Raw genomic sequence first — 21,492 nt, 5'->3', positions numbered from 1 at the left:
CTTTCTTATTTCTCGAACTGAAAAATTTTCTTTTAATTGTTTTAAATATTTTTTATTCTCACAAAGGGGGAGAATCAGTTAAAGTTTAAGATTTTAAATTTTTAAAATCGTTTTAAATGTTCAAGTTTTGTGATCATCAAAAAAGTGGATGTTATTGTGTTTCTAATGATTTTAAATTTTTTAAAATCGCTTGATTTTGATATTAACAAAACTTGTTATTGTGCTTCTAATGATTTTACCTAAGTACGCAGAAATTGAAACTGATCAGGACTGGAACTGATCAGTTATCGAGCAAAAACTGAAGTTATCGAAGAATGCAAACTGAAAGTACCAACTGATTAATCGAATTGAACCAGTTTAACTGATGAATCGTAAACAAGTTCAACTGATTGTCCTGCCGATTGGTGGTTCAACATAAGACCTTCAGAAGCCCGACCAGTTGATGAAGAGTTCAACTGATTAAAAGCCAAGCTGACCAGTTCAACTGAAAGAGTGAAATCAGTTCCACTGACGAGTCAACTGATTTCACCAGCCCAACTGAAGAGTAGTTCAGATGACCAGTTCAGAGCAACAGTTAGAACCAATCAGTTGCAGAATTCAACAAACTTATTCAATGGGATCCAGCTGTGCACAAAGGTACAAAAGCAACGGTACTATCAATTGTACAATAATGGACGTTGCAGCAAAGCTTAAAGACAAAATGTTCCAGAATGGCTGTTGAAAAAGTCGACACAAAAATTTCAAGGAACGCATTCAAGTTGCAAGGATCACATGTGATGAGTCTTGATGTACAGTCGTATTACTGCTATAAATACAGACCAAGACCATCAACAATGAATAAGAGGCGGGAAAACAAGAGAGAAAAGAAAGGCACGCTTATTGCATATCGGCTTAAAAAGAAGCAATCAGCCCAATCGAGGGAACAGTCCAAGTTATATCATCTTAGTGTAGAAGTTTATTTCCCTCAGTGTGTGAGAACACCTTTCGAGTTGTTTTCAGATATCAGTTCACACACACACCACACACACACCACCACTCAAATACCGTCTTGCACAAAGATGTAAAACTTGTGTATGTAGTCTTTGATACACAGACATTAAACAAATGTTGGCTGGAAGGTGAAGCCTTCATCCTAGACTTGGAATTCAGTTAGGTAGTGGGTAAGTCCTATACTGGGTGGGTTTGTACAAGGTGTTGTATAAACCAAAGAATTCAAGTATATTATACTCGAGGTGATAGAAGGGGTGGCGTAAGAGCAGTTGAAGTCCCCAATCATCCATAAACATATCTTGTGTTTTATCTTGACGTAGGAGCAGTTGGGAGACTAACAGTCAGATTTTTACAAATATCACGTGAATATCTGAGTTGGTATCACACAAATTTAATGGAAGGAAATATTACTTTTCAGATTTCTACGAAATATTGTTAGCAATCTACGGTAAGTGGGATTTATGTTTTAACTTGTTATTTCTAATTTAAAACTTATCGGGATGGGTTTTATGTGTTTAAAGTTTCATTCTTGAAAAGTGTATAATTGAAGTGCTGAAATTATGAACAAATAGTAGGAATATATTTTGAATATTACTAATTGATGCTTACGATTACTGCCTTATCCATTAGAGGATTAAAATATAGAGGACTGATATCAGTTAGCCAACAAATTCGTAATATGTTTAGTGCATAAAATATTCCCGTTTTTCTAAAATTTATGTTCTGCAAAGTGCTTGTATTGCGTATTCTATTTAAAATTATTTAAAGGTTGGGAGGATTCCTCCATTTACTAAGTGACAATCATATCATTTACCCACTGAAAACCTCTCTTAGATAAGAATTTGGAAGAAATTGAGGAAGATGAGTAGATCCAGATTTGGGGCCGGTGAAGATAATTTGGACATTTCAGTAGTCTAGATTTATTTATTGTTAAGCATTCCTTTCTTTTTGATATAGACTTTATTTTACATTTTCGCCACTGTAAAGCAATATTTGAATATGTATAAGACAATATCATTTAGAAGTTTATGAATAAAAATTGTTTTTCGAGTTTCGGAATCTATAACTTATGAGGCTTGTTGTATTGGAATATAATTTTTTATTGCAACGGCGATATCCGTAACGTCTCGGTTTTGGGACATGACATACATGCTTAGATATATTCTCCCCAAAGGCTAGTAGAATGTTTCCATCATGATACCACACCACTCTACCAACACTATACGATTTTGAGTAGTAGCATCTACATCAAGTCACAAAATGCCAATTGGCGGGGAGTTCCAGTGTTCTCGAGAAGTGGCCGATTCCTTCTCGTCATACACCTTCATGCAAGTTAATGTATGCTGATATTCTCGAATGTAATTTTTACTCCATTGAACCCCTTGCTGCACCACCTCTTCTCTATTTTTGTGGACGGTACCCAACCTTAGACACCAAGTAGCCCAACCTTTCACGGAAAATCCCTCAAATCCCTTTCATGGATTACAAATTGTTACTAGTATAACCTCATGGATTATGTGAAATGAGATATTAGATATCTCAATTAAATCACTCAACAAAAATAGCTTTTGATCGTTCGTTATGGCGGCATAAGATTGCAACATCACACAAAAAAACTTAATGGAAGTCAAAACTTTCACTACAAGAAAAATGATTTTTCCGCAGCATGTTATCAACAGCGTGCATTAAAAGTACGTTGCGAGTAGTGCTTTTAACAGCGTGCATCAATATGTACGCTGTTCATATTTTTGCATTTGACAGAAATAACGGCGTGCATCAAAAGCACGCTGCGGAAATTAATATCTGCAGCGTGCATTTTATGTGTGCTGTAAATATTATATACTTTCTGCAACGTGTTTTTAATGCGCGTCGTTAATAACATATACATTAACGGCGTGCATTAAAAGCATGCTGTGGAATGTAATATCATATACTATCCGCAGCGTGCAATAATGTGCGTTGTTAATACCCTATGCATTCACGGCGTGCATTGATAGCACGCTGCGGAAAATGTTGAGAAATTTTAACTTAGCGACGGTTTGGACATTGCGACGGTTTCAAAAACCCGTCGCTATATAAACCGTCGTCATTTTAAATCGGCGACAGTATAACCGTCGCTAACACCGTCGCTTTTAGCGACAATTTTTATTAAACCGTCGCTAACCACCGTAAATCAGCGACAATTATATTTAAACCGTCGCTAATAGCGACGGTTTGTTAGAAACCTTCGGTAACAGTCGCAAATTGTCTATAAATATCCTATTTCCGTTCCACTTTCCTCCGCACTACTTTACAACACTTAATTTTTCTTTCTTATACGATTTAAATTTCGATTTAGGTAATTTTTTTGTTTCAAATCGACTTATTTTCTTGAAATCTATCATATATATTTAACAAATTTATGAGTTCAAAACCACAAACAATTTATGTGAAATTATTTTGTCTTCACAAAAAAAAATCAATCAATGGAAGAACTTTTTTCAATTAAATAACATATGATTGTGTTCAAACGAAATATTTGCATTGAACGTGCCATATTTTCTTCTCTTTTGATATTACCTTTGAATACTTTTTTTTCCTTCAGGAAGAAGATAGAGGGCAGTGGAGGTAGAGATATGAGAGTTGGGGAGGACATAAAGCAACATGCATTGCCACGTAACTGTTTTATTTTGTTCTTTCTCTTAAACTTAGGTGATGTATTCAATTTAAACTTTTAATAACTTTTAATGACTTTTTTTAAAAAGTGAACTTTTGTGGAGTTGATGGATTTTGATTGACTTTTATGGAAATGGGACTCACTCGACTCACACTAGGTACGGGCATGAGCTCTACATAAAAATCCCCTAAAAACATGTATTCTAAATCTCATATGATTTTAATAATGAGAGGATCTCATGTGAGACCGTCTCACGGATCATAATATGTGAGACGGGTCAACCCTATCCATATTCACAATAAAATTAATACTCTTAGCATAAAAAGTAATACTTTTTCATGGATGACCCAAATAAGAAACCCGTCTCACAAATATGATCCGTCAAATTTTTTCCTTAATAATATCATTAAAAAATTTACATCCTCCGATGAGATAACAGAACGCATAATTTTCCCATATCTCTATATATAGATTTTTATTTTCCTACCCACATTAGATGATTACTATCTTAATATATTAAAGTTAATGTTTCTTTCTTTTTCTTATTTAGAAACACAGTTTATGAAAATATATTTCAATTTCAATGTGTTACGAAAGTGTATTCGTGTAAAATTAGGATGCATCCACAAAAATAGCACCGTCGATACATATCTCGATCGCATTATTATATTTGCGCATATGCTTTCGTCTTCTTCGGTTTTGAGAAAGTATTCAATCTGACTCGACACCCTGCCCTGTGCGTGTAACTCGACAGCCGAAATTGAGTTCAATCATCGTCTGATTCGAAAACCCAATTCAATTTCACCATGGATTTCTTCAAATCAGTCTTCTCGAATCCCACGCCCTCCCCTTCACTCACTTCCACCTCCACTTCACCGGATGATGCTCAAACCACGTCTCCTTCCGAGCTCGACCCGCCATCGAACCCATGGGCATTTGGGTCAACCATTTTCAGTGCCATAACGTCTAAATCGGAAACCCTTTTGGATAATTACTATAAAGATATCCAAGAATTTAGCTCTGGCTTGAAGAAGGAAACGTCAGTTATACGGCAAGCCGCTAGCCGAGCCGTTCAAAACTTACCGTCCCGGCTTGAGTCCGGCGCCGCTATTGCTCAGGAGTCACTTGAAGCTGTAGGACAGGCAATTGACAACGTGGGCTCCACCGTCTCCGAGATTATTACTAAAGATTTGAATTTAGCTTCTCAAGGTGGTTTTTTCGGTGCCCATTTCGATGAAATTGGCGGTGATGCCGGGGATAATGGGAACTACGGAAAAGATTTGGGATTTAGTGAAAATGTTAAGCCGTACAGTAGAATAGATGCTATGGTTCGTAGTTTACAATGCAGTGTTAAGACATATTGTGAGGAGGTGGAGGATAGTGATTATAGTGAGTGGAAAATGGGATTTAGACTTGAGGAAAAGGGTGGGGAAATCGAGCGATTGGTGGAGGAAAATGGGGTGATCGGGGAAATTTATGACGAGGTTGTGCCGAAGAAAGTTGATGAGGAGACTTTTTGGTGTCTGTATTTTTATAAGGTACAGAAGGTTATTGAAGCCGAGGAAGCAAGAGCGAGGTTTGTGAAACGAGCTATCGAGGAGGAAGAGGAGTTGAGCTGGGATGTTGATGACGATGACAATGATGATAACAAAGGGAGAGCTGGATTTGATGAGGATGAGTTGAACAAAGATATGGAGGATAATGAAAAGAAAGCGCACACTTTACAGCTGAAAAGTGGAGAGAAAGGAGTGGAAAGGGATGATGAGGATGAAGCTGGTTTATCTTGGTCAAAAAGTGAAAATTCTGCCGGTGAGGAGAGTTTAGAGGAGAGATTGAAATCTAATGACAAAGAGGGCTCAGAAGGAAAAATAGAAAGTGATTTTTCAGTGGTTTCAAGTCAGCGGTTCGATGAGGATTACGTTGGGTGGGATGAGATAGAAGCTGCTTTTGGCAGTGGTGATGAGGGCAAGATCACCGATCATGGGAGCTCTAGTACCGGTAATTTGGCTGATTTGCGAAAACGGTTGAGTGCTGCTGAACAAGATGAAGAGCTTACTTGGGATGTGGAGAATGACGACGACGAGCATATCAAGTCATGATATTGGTTGCATCCTTCAGATTTTCGGGAACTCCAGCCATTGATTTGCGATTGTTGATTATCATAGTGGCCTTTAATTTTCCAGTCTATACTTTCATTATGTGCATTGGTTTCATATACCAGCTATGCCAAATGATATGGCATGATACCAACGGATGAATTCCATCTTTTTATTTTTATTTTTCGTTAGGGAAGTATTTTGCTTGAATGTACATACTATATATTGGCGTGCTCTGCGCTAGTTGGTAGTATTGGTATGATATAATGGATAATAAAGTGGGTTGCATTTCTATGTGTTTTATCTTCTATGCTATAATGCTTGCAAGATAGGTTTCTCTACTTTTCGTCGAAACTGATGTTGGTGCGTTACTTTGAGTATCTTGCTTTGTTCAACAACCAAATGTGCAGATTGATTTTGAATTATGAAGGGCATAAGAAGTTAGGAAAGGGAAAATTTGATAGCAAGTTTAGTCTGCAAAAAATTCTTAATCTTATGTACAGATCCGTTGCAGCAAAAACATCCCTGTGTTTCGGGGGCTCTGCTATTGAGAATTAAGATTCCAAAGGCTGCTTTAACCTTTAGATCACTTCCATTCATGTCCGAGTTGGTTAATATTCATTTCGTTGTTCGTGATTCAGTTCAAATCTTCAAAACTGGATGACAGTTTTTGAGTTGTGCCATTTGAGGAGTTGTTTTCTATGGTTTTTCTTGCTTGGTGTGCCTTTGCGCATGAAATGTTCATTAGAGGTTTGAGACATGCCTAAACACATCTTCCGAGCCAATGGCTCTGCGGCTGAAACATGTTCACATATATAGATCGAAGGTGTTTGTCTTAAAACCTCTGTTCAATAAGTTGTGCCCTCTCTTTACCCGAGGATAGCGTTAACATGTTTGCTTGATTCATAAGTCCATGAGTTTGAATTTATTTAGGACTTATCGATGTGTAACTTTTCCGGACATGACAATGAATTTCAAATTTGAAATCCAATTATTCAAATTTCTTTCCTAGAACTGACCACAAGTAAAAAATTAGGACGCCTATTAGCCGGGACTAGTACCATTGAAAACAATTTGCACGGACTAGTACCATTGAAAACAATTTGCACGGACGGATGGTTCATTGGCGTCGATTCGATTTCCAGTACGAACATGAAACTTGAAGAAATAGACATCTGAACTTTTAGTCCTTTCAACAAAGAAAATAAGTTCCACATGAACGTTAAATATTGAAAGACTGTCTAAGATATTCAAGAAAACCAATCCCAGCAACTTGTGTTGAAGCGATTTTTCTGAGTGCATGAGGAATTGCCAATTTGTGTCCTTATTCACAGACATCAAAAGTGGTCTCAGGAATATAGAACAAGAATTTTTGAATTTAGCCCATGCTGCATTTTTGCTCCCTTCAATGTTCGATGGCTTTCTACACCTTCGACGCAAGTTTTTGAGCAGCAAGAGCTTCAGCTTCAAGCGTTGGCTCCCACAAGATTGTAGATTCGGCATGTAATGCAGTCACAACATATGGATCCATGTTAGATGCTGGGCGTCTATCTTACAAAAAACCTTTACTAAAGAAAAAGTAATTATCAAGAAGAGCACATGAGAAATACTAGAACATTCCTTTATATTGTCCACAAGGGAAAAATGGGATATTCAAACCTTTGTCATTCTTCTCTGTGTCACGTTCCACACGAATCGAGCAGCTACAGTCAGCGACTCCCTGCAAATCATTATGAAACGATATGAGCATGCATTCAAGAAAGATTTGTTTGCCTATTTTTCCATTTGATATAACTAAGGTGTCCAAAAATGTACGTGGAAGTACGAATCATATCACACCCATGAAAAAGAGTTGATACTGGCAGTTTCCTGCTTTCCTGTCCATCTTCTCTCATTTCCTTCTCCATAAGCACTGATATGCTCTTTGTGGCGTAGAGAGAGGTTCAAAATCGCCTTCTTGATCAAGTCAAACCCTCCTTTTGGTGCTGAAAAAAATCAATAATTAATAATAAATTTTCCTGGTACAAGCAGACCATGCATTTAAACAAGCCTGTTTTATCCAAATAGAAGTGCTTAAGCAATAAAGATCTAATAAAGTAAGCTTTTGAGGGTGCTTTGGGGCAAAGACTCCATGTGAATAGGAAGCAAATCGCTGTTAGAATCAAGATAATTTATGATTACTGTAGTTTGTGTGGCATCCTGCTCCATTCCAGTAACCCTGAATGTTTCATCATGACAGTAAATTAGATACTCTTGTTTTTGGACAAAACAAAATGAAATAAAAACAAACATAGAGTTTAATTAAAAGAAGATTCTTACCTCAATTGGCTTTGGATCCAGTGAGAGAACAAATCCAGCTTGTTCTGTAAATCTCTGTCAAGATGGTGAATATATATATACATCAATCAAGAAATCAAGAAACCAAGGGTCATTTCAATCAAGGAGCGGAGATAGAAATATTGATGGCCAAGGGAGTTCAAATTGTTTAAAAATTCACACAGTAACTTTTCGACTTTAAGGACCATTAAGAATGGCTTACCTCAAGGAGTAACCTCGTACACCAGATGTGATCCCCGGCTTCAATTCCTACACTTGGACCAACTCGAAATTCCCACTATGTGAAGCATCCATTCGAAGCAAGCCTTTAACTAGAGTGTAGGCAACCTAATGGCCATTTTACACTGTTTTGTAGTGAAGTGTACTCTTGTTCAATGCCATACCTAATATAAGTCGGTTTCCAAAAGAAGAATATTGTCACAAGACTCTATTATTAACACAAACTTTGAGGAACGCTATCGAGTTTCTTTATTCACTAACACCCAATGTTGTTGAAAACATACATTGTTGACAAAATTTGCAAAAAAGTTTTCACGCCCCGAGACCGAGGCGTCGGTGACATCCGGCATTGTTTATCAATTTACATGAAAACAATTAAGCCTCGTAGCAATTAGCCAAAAAATAGTCTTTTTCATAAAACAAAATATTGTCTTTACAATGACAACAGAATAAAAATTACATTAGAATTGGGAAGCGAAATAAATACAAAATCTTGATTCTCTATCTTTTGGTGCGATCACCAGCCCTAGACGTCGTCTGCTCCTCCTCATTCAATTCTTCCCCATTCTTATCCGAGGAGAGATGTTAGAGGTGAGTGATTTGGGAAACACTCAGCAAGTGGGGGCCGATCGATTTTCATAGATACATATAGAGATAATTTTAAAGAATCGTTTAACAGAATTTCAAGACTTATTAAACTGACTTATCAGAACCAAATCAAATTTGAAATATGAGACAAAAGTTATCAGATAATTCAGAATAAATCAGAACAAACACAACCCTATTACTTTTCTAATTTTCCATGGTCAAAATGTCCCCAATATGTTAATCCTCTAAGAGATGAGACCAGAACACATTTTTATGCCCACTGATGGGGGCCAGACAGAATTACAATTCGTCCCACATCAAATTTGAATTGTAACAGTGTATCACATAATCAGATTTACCGAACAGAACTTATCAGTACGGTACTGAAAAGAATATAAATAGACACACATACATGCATGTCATGACATTTGTACACAAATTTTAAATTACAATAAAAGTACATAACAAAAACCCACTTACAATGCGGTACGAAACTTGTTCAAACTTGGACGAACGGTGACCGAATTTGGACAGGATCCTCGCGATAGTATAAGCAGCAATTCACTGTACGAAATAGCCGGAGCAAATCTTCCTTCTTCTCTCTTGCTAGTGGCGGCCAAGAGTTGCTTGGAGGAGGAGATGACCGATTTTTCTTGTGGATTTTCGGGTGTGGTTTCTTCAGCATGTAGTGCCCTATTTATAGGTGAAAAAAATGGTTTTTCAACACCCCATGGCCGTCTCCTTGGTGCACAAGAAAAGCCATCAATGTGGTCAAAGGTTATCCAAGCATCAAGGGTCACATTGATCAACTCAAGGGTTACTCCCTGCACATTAATTATGCCTATTCCTTTAGCTCTTCTCCTAGATCCCTTTTTGGTTCTTTTAGGACAAGAAAGGTTGAGTTTCCTTGAGCTAAAAGATCGAGTTCATCAGCTGGGGTTTCACTCCTCCGGTGAAGACACTTTGATTATTGTGGTTTCTCATAGCATAGATTCCTTTTGAGCTACTCCTCGAGCTTTTGAGTTCTTCCCTCGAGCCGTGTTAGCTGAAATTTTAATTTTATTGTTGAGTTTTATGGTTAAGCTTAAAGTTTTGAGCTTAATTTCGAGTTTTATTTCTTACATGATTTGCTTCGGAAATTCCGGGTTCTCACATCCAACCCTCCTTATTGAAAGTTTCGCCATCGAACTTTGGATCAACTCGATTTTTTAAAGAGATGAGGATATTGAGTGCACATCTTTTCTTGTAGTTCTCAAGTTGCTTCTTGTTCAGTATGATTTGACTACTGTATTTTGACATATGAAATTGTTCGGTGTCTCAGCACTTGATCTTTGGTGTCCACTATTCGAGTAGGGACCTCTTCATATTTCAGCTCTTCGTTCAGGTGTCCTTCGATCATCAACGGTGCAACTTTAAGGATGTGACTCGGGTCTGGGACATATTTCCTTAGTTGTGAGACATGGAAAACGTTGTAAATTCTGGACATGTCTGGTGGTAAAGCCAGTCGGTAGGCTAGGGTTCCCACTTTTTCCAGTATCTCAAGGGTCCGACATATCTTGGATTTAACTTTCCGGACTTGCTGAACCGAACCACTCCTTTCATAGGTGGGACTTTTACATAAGCTTTTTCACCGAGCTCCAGTTCCAACGGTCTTTGCTTTAAATCAGCCCAGCTCTTTTGTCGATCTTGAGTTGTTTTGAGTCTATCTCTGATTATGGCTACTTTGTCAATTGTCACTTGAACAAGCTCAGGTCCAGTGATAGTCTTTTCTCCAACTTCATCCCAGTACAGAGGTGACCTACACTTTCGGCCATACAATGCTTCATACGGAGCCATTTCGATGCTACTGTGATAGATGTTATTATAGGCAAATTCTATCAGAGATAAGTGTTCACTCCAATTTCCATGAAAATCCAGAGCACATGCCTTCAACATGTCCTCGAAGGTTTGAATTGTCCTTTCAGCATGGCCAACAATCTATGGATGAAAGGCCGTCCTGAGAGTGACTTTAGTCCCTATAGCCTTTTGAAATTTTTTCCAAAATCATGATACGAATGTTGGATCTCTGTCAGATAATATACTTACCGAACTCCGTGTAATCTCATTATGTTGTCCATGTACATGGTGGCTAATTTATCCAGGTTTTAATTCTTCTGAACCGGTAAGAAATGGGCAGATTTGGTCAATCTGTCAATGATTACCCAAATCTCATCATGACCTTGCCTTGATTTTGGAGGCCCTACTACGAAGTCCATGGAGATGTTATCCCACTTCCATTTTGGTATTTCTAAAGGTTGTAGGAGTACTCCAGGCCGTTGATGTTCTGCATTGACTTGTTAATAGGTTAAGCACCTGGAAACAAAGACAGCTATGCCTTTCTTCATTCCATTCCACCAGTAATTATTTTTCAAATCTCGGTACATCTTGGTGCTTCCCAGGTGGACTGAAAATTTCGACTTATGTGCCTCGGACATCACTTCTTCCCGAATTCCATTGATGTCTGGTACGCACAAACGTTGATTCTCATCCAGAGAACACCATTCTCATCGGTCTGGAACTCTTGGGTTTTTCCTTCTTGAATCTGTTCTTTAATCTTCGTGATGGAGGGATCTTGGCTTTGTTTCAATTTGATTGCTTCTCGAAGGCATGGTTGCGCTGATAGAAAAGAGAAGCTTACTTTTCCAATGTTCCTTCGGCTCAACGCATCTGCTACTTTATTTGCCTTCCCCGAATGATAATTGATCGATAAATCGTAATCTTTCAGAAGTTCAATCCACCTTGTTTGCCTCATGTTTAATTCCTTTTGGGTGAATATGTATTTGAGGCTATGGTGATCAGTGAATACTTCGCATTTTACCTCATAAAGGTAATGTCTCTAGATCTTTAGTACAAATACGATTGCTCCTAACTCAAGGTCATGAGTTGAATAATTTTGCTCATTAGGTCTTAATTGCCTTGATGCGTAGGCAAATTACCTGACCTTCCTGCATAAGCACGTACCCTAATCCTCCCTTTGAAGCGTCACTATATATTGTGAAGTTCTTGTCGTCCTCGGGAAGAACTAGTATTGGTGTAGATGCGAGCTTTGTTTTTAGGGTTTCAAAACTTTTCTCACATGCTTCATTCCAAATAAATTTTGAATTCTTCTGTGTGAGTTTGGTGAGAAGGATAACTATCGAAGAAAATCCTTCCACAAATTTTCTATAGTAGCCAGCTGAACCCAGAAAATTCCTTACTTCAGTCACTGTTTTCGGTTGAGGCCAGTCCCTGATTGCCTCTACTTTCTTAGGATCCACTGACACCCCTAATTCAGAGATTATATGGCCTAAGAACGCAACACTTTTTAACAAAAATTCACACTTCTTTAATTTGGCATAGAGTTCTTTTTCACGCAGTGTCTGCAAGGTGAGACGAAGATATTCTCGATGGTCTTCCTCACGGGTTAGTACACGAGGATATCATCTATGAAAACTACCACAAACTTATTGAGGTATGGCTTGAATACCCTGTTCATGAGGTCAATGAATGCTGCAGGAGCATTTGTTAGACCAAAAGGCATTACTGTGAATTCATAATGTCCATATCTTGTCCTAAAAGTTGTTTTAGGGATATCCTCAGCCTTGAATTTCATGATAGTCTGATCTTAGGTCGAGTTTTGAAAAGACCTTAGCTCCTTTTAGTTGATCGAAAAGATCATCTATTCTTGGAAGCGGGTACTTATTCTTTATTGTGATCTTTTTCAACTCCCTTTAGTCACAATACATAGTCTCATGCTTCCGTCCTTCTTCTTTACGAACAGTACTGGGGCTCCCCACAGGGATGCACTAGGTCGGATTTGTTTCTTGTCCAATAACTCCTGAAGTTGCACCTTCAACTCCTTTAGTTTTGCTGGAGCCATTCGGTATGCTGCTTTTGAAATTGGTGCATCACCAGGGACCAAATTAATTTCAAATTCCACTTCTCTATCGGGTATCGTACTAGGTAATTCCTCGGGAAAAACGTCTGGAAATTCTTTAGCGACTGGGATATCCTCCAGTTTTGGGGCAGTTTCTTCTCTGAATTCGCTGATCATTGCCAGGTAGATTTCTCTACCGCATTTTATGGCCTTCCAGGTTTGTGAGGCAGATAGAAGAGATTTTTGTTCCTTGGCATTTCCATGATATATGATTTCCTTTTTATTTGGAGTCTAAAGTTTGACATTTTTCTTTTTACAGTCTATCATGGCTTGGTGTTTAGCTAACCAGTCCATACCGAGAATGATGTCGAACTCAATCATGTTTAGTTGAATAAATTCTGCTTCAAATATATGATCACTGATGCAAATTTTACAGTTCTGGTATACCTTACGAGTTTCAATTGTTTTGCTAGCCGGTGTTACTAAGAGTTTCATGCAAAAGTTTTAACTTTTTAGCAAATCGTCTAGACACGAATGAGTGAGTAGCACCACAATCAAACAAGGCATAAGCAGGCATTTCATTGAGTAAAACAGTATCTGCCACCACATCATTGGTGTTATCCGCTTCATCTGAGTTATAGCGTACACTCGAGCGTTGGCCTTGTTTTCATTTGGTTTGTTTGGTCCAGTCCCTTTATCTTTGTTCTCAGGAAACTCTTTAATCCGATGTCCTACTTTCCCACATTTGAAACAAGCGCCCGTCTTGCTAAAACATTTTCCGAGATGATTCTGTCGACAAGTATAACAACACTTTCCTTCCTTGTTGACAACATTATTAAAGGTTCCCTTGGAGGGGCCGCTCGAATGGTTTGGCCTCTTGAATTTGGGGCCCTTTTACAAGCGCCCGTCTTCCTATAACATTTTCCGAGATGATTATGTCGATAAGTGTAACACCACTTTCCTTCCTTGTTGACAACATTGTTAAAGGTTCCCTTGGAGGGGCCTCTTGAATTTGGGGCCCTTTTGGTCAGACTGAGTGATGAAGGGCCTTTTGTTTTTGCTCTCCTCTTCCCGTCGCTTGATGTCTGTTTCTGCGCTCATTGTCGCGCCCATTAAGTCCGCAAAATTGTTGGGTCTGAACACGGCCTTTTCTTAAAGCGATACATTTTCAGGGTTTCGTCTGACATGATGGTTGGAACATAGGTTCCAAGATCATTGAATTTTGATGTGTAGTCCATCACTGTCATGTCTCAGATTTGCTTAAAACCTTCGAACTCACTCAGCTTTTGCAGACGAAATTCTGTCGGGTAGTATTGTTTCAAATATTCCCTTCTGAAGATTTTCCATGTGATCTGCTCAATCTCAGTCAAGGATGGGTGATACCGTTTCCCACCACTTGCGTGCCCGATCTTCAAGGAACGTTGTTACTACTTCAACTTTGAGCTCTTCATGTATTTCAAGCAAATGGTGTTGGGTTTCAACATTCTTAAGTCAGTTATGACTGACTTTTGGATCAGGATTCCCATCAAAGGTTGGGACTCGGTTCCTTCGGAGAGATTCTTAGTGATACTTAATTCCACGCGGTTGTGGTTCTGGTGGTAGTTGAACAGCGTTAGCGTTTGGGTACACAATTCCTTGTAGTGTTGCAGCTAATATAGTAGCTATTGCCATCATATCCTCCGAGCTAAGATTCACTCTTGATGGTGGTGGTGGATTCTCGTTTTCGTTTTGATTGACGCCACGCGGGTTACGGTTGTTTCTGGGTGGTCTTTCCGCCATTTCCTATACATATATTTTATTAAGTTGTTCGTAAATAGACATAATAAAAAAAAAATTCATTAATTTTTAAAATGCATACATTTAGTTTTTCAATAACAAAAGCGATTAGCTTAATTGGCCTGAATACAATCAATGCTTATTCTAGAATTCATCCTACTCGTCTAATACTTCTCCATCCCCCATAGCTTCGTCAATTTCTTCTTCCATAGGGTTTGCTTGGTTTTCTTCGATTTCCCCCATGAGGTCTTCCATATTGATCATGTCATTTTGTAATTGATGGATGTGATGCTCCAAAAGGGTGTTGTGTTTCGTCAATGTCTCCAATTCCTCTTGTAGCTGCTGAATTGTGGATTGGTTTACGTTCTCATTAACTTCATGTTCTTCGATTTGTTTCTCAAGGCGGCGTTGTGTTTTGAGACGACTGTCATCACGAATTTGGAGCGTTAGAATCTTATCTTGCGCTTCGTCCAACTCTCGTTTGGTGATCTCGTGTTGCCGTTTTGATTCTTGGTGGTAGGAGGTATAGCGTCTGACGTCTTCTCGTAACTTCCTCGCTTCTTCACGTGTCTCGTAAAGGTTGTTATCCATGCATATGTTATTTCCATCTAGTTGGTAATTATCTCTCTTGAGCTTGTCATTTTTCCCCTTCAATGTCTCAATTTCCACTTCATTTGCTTGGAGTTGTTTTTGGAGTTCAGCTATAATGATTCGAGGGTCCATGTTTGTTTTCCAATAAAGGTAAAAAAAATTAATTTATATTGATGAATTCATAAAATTCTCATAAATTTTGATATGTAAATGCGATAAATTAAGGATAATAGTCTTTATTTAGAAATAAGTTATTACCCTTAGTGCTTTTCAAAGCATACTTTTATTAAATCATAATAATAGTCTAGCCTAGTCTATCATGTCTCTATCGTCACTACCATCGTCGACCACATCCATAGGTACTTCCTCCTCCTCCATGTTTTCCACTACGAGATGCAAATAATTATTCTGATCTTGGAGCCTATCCACGGTGCTATGAATCTTAGTGATGTATCGTTCTTGCTTGTTGGCGATTTCTTTGTGACGATGATGAGCACGAGTAGCACGGTCTCTCTCAGTATCCACTCTCTCTAGTAACTCCCGGTTCAAGGTAGTTAGGCGCTCGATACGGGCTGAATCAGTAGGTACCAAAAGAAGTTGGCTCTTGGCCAAGTTTAGATGATGAGTGAGTTGTTGTCTGGCTGTCTGGAGTAGGTTCTTGAGCTCCATGAGTTCATGTTTCTCCTGTTTCTCCCTAGTGAGTTGAGCCTTCAGAGTCGCAATTTCTCTAGCTTGATTGTCGATGGTGAGCTGTGGCATGCGAAGGGCAGCTTGAGCACGGGTCCTTGGAGCAGCCATTTCCTAACATAAATCGAGGGAAAATTTCAGAACAATAATAAAGGATAGCAAGGCACAAAATTTGAATGGTCACAACTCACACAGTTGTCGTGGAATTTTCGATACTAAGAGTTTTCAGAATGATTTAAGGAGTTTGGTTTTATGGGTGAGTTTACTGCAGAAAGGAATGCACTAGGTTTTCGTCAAAATTTAACTATCAAAATCCCAGTGGGATTATGAACCTGGCGGCTCTGATACCACTTAAATGTCAGGCCCCGAGACCGAGACATCAGTGACATCCGGCATTGTTTATCAATTTACATTAAAACAATTAAGCCTCGTAGCAACTAGCCAAAAACCAGTCTTTTTCATAAAACAATTACAATGACAACAGAATAAAAATTACATCAGAATTGCAGAAGCGAAATAAATACAAAGTCTTGATTCTATATCTTTTGGTGCGATCACCAGCCCCAGAACGTCGTCTGCTCCTCATTCAATTCTTCCTCCTTATCTGGGGAGAGATGTAAGGGGTGAGTGCTTTGGGAAACACTCAGTAAGTGGGGGCCGGTCGATTTTCACAGATACATACTTACTACATTGACTTATCAGAACCGAATCAAATTTGAAATATGAGACAAAGGTTATCAGTCAATTCAGAATAAATCAGAACAAACACAACACTATTACTCTTCTCATTTCCATGGTCAAATTGTCCCCAATATGTTAGTCATCTAAGGGGTAAGGCCAGAACACAGTTTTATACCCACTGATGGGGGTCAAACAGAACACGGTTTTATATTCACTAATGGGGCCAGAACACAGTTCTATACCCACTGATGGGGGCCAGACAGAATTACAATTATCGTCCCACATCAAATTCGAATTGTAAGAGTGTATCACAGAATCAGATATACTGAACAGAACTTATCAGAATTTGGAACGAATTCCGCGAATCAAAGAATATCGAAATCAAGAAGATCATTTCATACATCGATCGAGATTTTAAAATGAAGATAACATTTTTCGAAAGGAATAGACACACATACATGCATGTCATGATATATTTACACAAATTTTAAATTACAATAAAAGTACATAACAAAAATCCACTTACAGTATGGTACGAAACTTGTTCAAACTTGGACGAACGGTGACTGAATTTGGACAGGATCCTCGCGACAGTATAAGCAGCAATTCACTGTACGAAATAGCCGGAGCAAATCTTCCTTCTTCTCCCTTGCTAGTGGCGGCCAAGAGTTGCTTGGAGGAGGAGATGACCGATTTTTCTTGTGGAATTTTGGGTGTGGCTTCTTCAGCATGTAGTGCCCTATTTATAGGTGAAAAAAATGGCTTTTCAACACCCCATGGCCATCCCTTGGTGCACAAGAAAAGCCATCAATGTGGTCAAAGGTTATCCAAGCATCAAGGGTCACATTGATCAACTCAAGAGTTACTTCCTGCACATTAATTATGTCCATTCATTTAGCTCTTCTCCTAGACCCCTTTTTGGTTCTTTTAGGACAAGAAAGTTTGAGCTTCCTTGAACTAAAATATTGAGTTCATGAGTTGGGGGTTTACACCTCCAGTGAAGACGCTTTGATAAATGTGGTTTCTCATAGCATAGATTCCCTTTGAGCTACTCCTCGAGCTTTTGAGTTCCTCCCTCGAGCTGTGTTAGCTGAAATTTTAAGTTTATTGTTGAGTTTTATGGTTAAGCTTAAAGTTTTGAGCTTAATTTCGAGTTTTATTTCTTAAATTATTTGCTTCGAAAATTCCGGGTTCTCACACAAGTAGAAGAAGAAATCACCATGGAACTTCAACAAAACCTTCGGGTCGCTGAAACCTGAGCTGCTTTGTACCAGTTGTTAATCAGAATAGGCTCACCTGCTGAGGTATATGCATCACATATAACATGTTTTCGATCGTGTGCATATACGAAAAAGAGTTTTAAATTAATAAGACAGAATGCATCAAATGAAATCAGGCAGATGAGTAACAAACTGAAGCAACTATCACCAAATTCTTCAACTCACCAAAATGTTATAGCCACCACGGAACGGATCCTTCAAGATTGCTTGAGGGCTGCTTGAAAGATTGCCACAGATAAAATTAAAGGGTGAAATTGAATGGAAACCATTATCCAATACTTTGAGTAGATAATCTTACTGTAAGATGACTTCACTATCTTCTCCAGGAGCCTACCCTGTACTTGATCAATCATAGTTTCATTTTGGAAGCTGGGAAGGGTGCTCAACCGGCTTCAATAGAGTCTGATACATAACACAACAGAAAAGGTTTGATACAAATGCATTCTTGTCACATTGCATAAAGAGAACTCAGTAGATTAACAAGTTTCATTATACCCTTGATTTGCTACAAACATCGATTCCTGATCCTCCGATCCTAAGGCAATGGCGGTAAATAAGTACCAGTGACAAAAACAAGGAATCTTAAGCTTAACTTAGAACATGAAACTATACCAAATATATTCAGCAATGATTTTATCAGTATATGGAGTCACGTCCAAGTTTAGCAATTGTTCCTCACGATTAATTGTTTCATTCTCCCCAGGAAACACAGCGAAGACTCGGAACTTGGATGAGCTTTTAGCCATCGCTTTCTTGCTTTTTTTCAAAACAAGGAAGGAGCTCAACATCTTAGTACTCAGTGGAATTGCATACATTGTGTTCTTTGCAATTCTCATTTGCTATTGAGCAGAAGGAGCCAAGATTTTTGCCATTTTTCACTTTCCTGATAAAGACCATTACCACACCTGGGATTTTATTGGATCATCCAATGGAAATATATTATAAAATTAGATTCATTGTAAATTTAGAAATTAATAGAGAACAATGGACCAAGAAACATTGGCATATCATACAAGACAATGCCAAAATATCATACATGGGCTGATTACCAACACATCGTTACCATTCGTGGAAGATGAAAACTTTCAAAAACAGTAAAACAACGACATTTACTCGAAAATCACAACGTTCATCCCTTTCTCAAAATTTTACAGATCTTAGACGTGGAAATGACCATAAATCAAATCCTGGTCCCATCCCAATAAAGCCAATATTCCCCCGAATCTTTCCATGAAACCTTCGCAAAAAAATGGCTAAAGACAAGTAAAGAACTAACCTTGTAACTGCAAGAAAAGGGGTAGAAGAACAACTGCATAAAATGGACTGAAATCCCAAACCCAGAGAGAGAAAGCAGATACAAAATAGGAAGGAATGCAAATGTTTTGTATATTATTATTGAAAGACAATAGGGATGGGCCTTTCCTCGACAGCTCCGAGTGTGTTGAGTGGAGGATTACAAGTGTATTAGGTCACTTTTGACACCATTAGAAAGGACATGAACTTAATGAAATTTTTTATTTTTTATGTTAAAATTATTTATTTTTATTGTAAATATTTATTAAATTGAGGTAAAATCTTTTCGCTAATGTTTAAGTTAAAATTCAATATTTGTATAAATATAATTTGTGATATAACACCTGACAACATATTAAATATATTTTTAACTTCCTATCAAGTTAACATTATATTTTTATCTTTTTATTATTAAATATAAATCTTCCACCAATTTACTTAAATAATCATATGCTCCTTCAAGCAATTCCATCGGCCCTTTCCCTAAGTCCGTCCATCGCCTCATCCATCGTGCATCTTCTTTTGGCTTCAAAAAATGCAATTCAAGGTCAAGCTTGGCAATATAAGATGGTTGGCATCGTTTTTTCTTAATTTTGAAAGCCACAACTCAAAAATGGAATATATTTGGACGATTTTGGATGTGAAATTGTAGAAATTCAAAAAAGTTTCTATTTTGAGTTTATACTTTTAGTTTGAGTATGTTTTCACGGATCGTGTAGTTTATGTATTTGATTATTTTGAATTTATGCTTCAAGTTTAACTATTGTGTTCAAATGTCATGTTTTTCAAGTGTTTGATTATTTGATTTAGTTGTGACAAGTAAATTTTTATGTTTTTTATTGTTTTTTTTTTTGTTTCTCAACTGATTTAAGTCCTTCACAATTTCTTTTATGGCTTCTCTCGTTAATTGCGGGACTTGGGATAGTACTTCATTACGGGATTTTATTGTAGCTGCGAATAATATTTCTAATCGTATTCCCATTTTTTGAATTTGGCCCCTCAAGAAAATCGATTTTCTTGACAACTCAATTGTCTCATTGGTAATCTTTCAAATCTTGTACATCTTGATTTATCCTTCAATGAGTTCTCTGGAAACTATTATTTTTAAGTTTGATTCTATATATTAGTTAACTAATTATATATAAAATATGAGTTAGAGTTTATAATGGAAGTTGAATTGTCATTAAACAAAAATCGAGTTGGTTGCTCATGTATTCTATTGATTTGTATTAAAATGTATGTTTGCTTTCGATGAATAAGTTTATTGGAACGGAGGCTAGGAGCTTGACGTTTGCACTTTAAGCAATTATATTGATTCTTGGATTCATTGTATATGTTGTGTGTAAGGTCTAGGAAATTCGAACCACGTAACCTGACTACATCCGATCTAGGGTTTTAATACTAAAACATGTGTTTACTTATTTTATTACATGATTATTGAATGATATGTGGCTTGGTTCATAATTTATTTAAAGTTTCATGCATTAGGGTTTTAAGTTGAATTTCGCGCTTGAATGAGGAACTGAGACCGGAGATAATCAGGAAAAAAATGTTTTTATTTAATAATTATTTTTAGTTATTTAATATATGGTGTAATTAAATGTGATTTTCGAAAATGGGCCTTGGTTGAGTATTTTTACCAGCGGGTCATATTTTTTAACCGGTACGTAAAATTTAGTGAGTTGGGGGACTTTTTGAGGGCTCGGACAATATTTTCAAAAAGACATACCTAAATGAAATACTTTTCGAGAGTGTTATTAGACTTGACGGGATTATTTTATTGGTTAATGGGACTAAAACCCGTTTAACTCCTTTAATTATTATTAAGGGCTAATTAATGTATAATATTATTGACTTAAACAAAAAATTAAACCCTAACCCTATTCCTAACTCACGGCCGCCTCTCCCCTAGCAGCAGCAGCCTATTGATTTTTCAGCAGCCATTCTCTTGGTTTCTCTTTAGTTTTTTCAAAGGAATCCCTCCCCGCTTCTCTGGTACCTGTTCTACGCAAAGGTTTTGAGCGTTTAATAACAAAGGCACGCAATAAAACATTTTTTAAACATCATTCACATTACTAGATGTTGGTTTGTGTGTTTAAGCAAGAGAAATCTTTTGATTTATGTTGTGGTATTGTTTTTGCATAGTTTTACATGAAATATGCCTACACCTTTTCCCGTAACTCGCGTTTTTCTTGATATTGATGCAAGGGGCTGCTATGGTTACGTCGTGAGATAGGGTGTCATGGTGCTGGAATCATGAACTAGTCGAGCTTAAGAGGAAACCGATCGGAGTCAAGGGTGTATTTCAATGCTGGAACTAGGTCGGCTTCGGGATGAGGGCCGGCTGTAGGGGAGTCATAACTAAAGAACTGAGTTCAAATGAAGAAAAATGAACACATATAT

General features: G+C 37.7%; 1 protein-coding gene, 1 long non-coding RNA gene and 1 pseudogene across 2 annotated transcripts; 1 reads left to right on the top strand and 2 right to left on the bottom strand.

Moving 5' to 3' along the window:
- The first annotated feature begins 4,182 nt into the window (after positions 1-4,182).
- Positions 4,183-6,034, top strand: LOC140821187 (uncharacterized). The gene has a single exon (XM_073181599.1). The coding sequence runs from the start codon at positions 4,453-4,455 to the stop codon at positions 5,743-5,745; it is 1,293 nt and encodes a 430-aa protein (XP_073037700.1). The 5' UTR covers positions 4,183-4,452; the 3' UTR covers positions 5,746-6,034.
- An 822-nt stretch (positions 6,035-6,856) lies between these two features.
- On the bottom strand, positions 6,857-10,722 carry LOC140821180 (glutamine synthetase leaf isozyme, chloroplastic-like; annotated as a pseudogene).
- Positions 10,723-16,023: 5,301 nt separating this feature from the next.
- Positions 16,024-19,234, bottom strand: LOC140821184 (uncharacterized). The gene is made up of 7 exons (XR_012115666.1): positions 19,073-19,234; positions 18,409-18,701; positions 18,292-18,331; positions 18,095-18,198; positions 17,962-18,010; positions 17,736-17,815; positions 16,024-17,606 (listed from the first exon to the last, which is right to left on the bottom strand). It is a non-coding gene; the product is annotated as an uncharacterized lncRNA (long non-coding RNA).
- Positions 19,235-21,492: the final 2,258 nt, after the last annotated feature.

This window comes from Primulina eburnea, unplaced genomic scaffold (assembly GCF_022965805.1).
Source record: "Primulina eburnea isolate SZY01 unplaced genomic scaffold, ASM2296580v1 ctg448_ERROPOS400000+, whole genome shotgun sequence".
Lineage (NCBI taxonomy): Eukaryota > Viridiplantae > Streptophyta > Magnoliopsida > Lamiales > Gesneriaceae > Primulina > Primulina eburnea.
The sequence above is the reverse complement of the archived record's forward strand: the minus strand, read 5'-3'. Positions and strand labels throughout refer to the sequence as shown.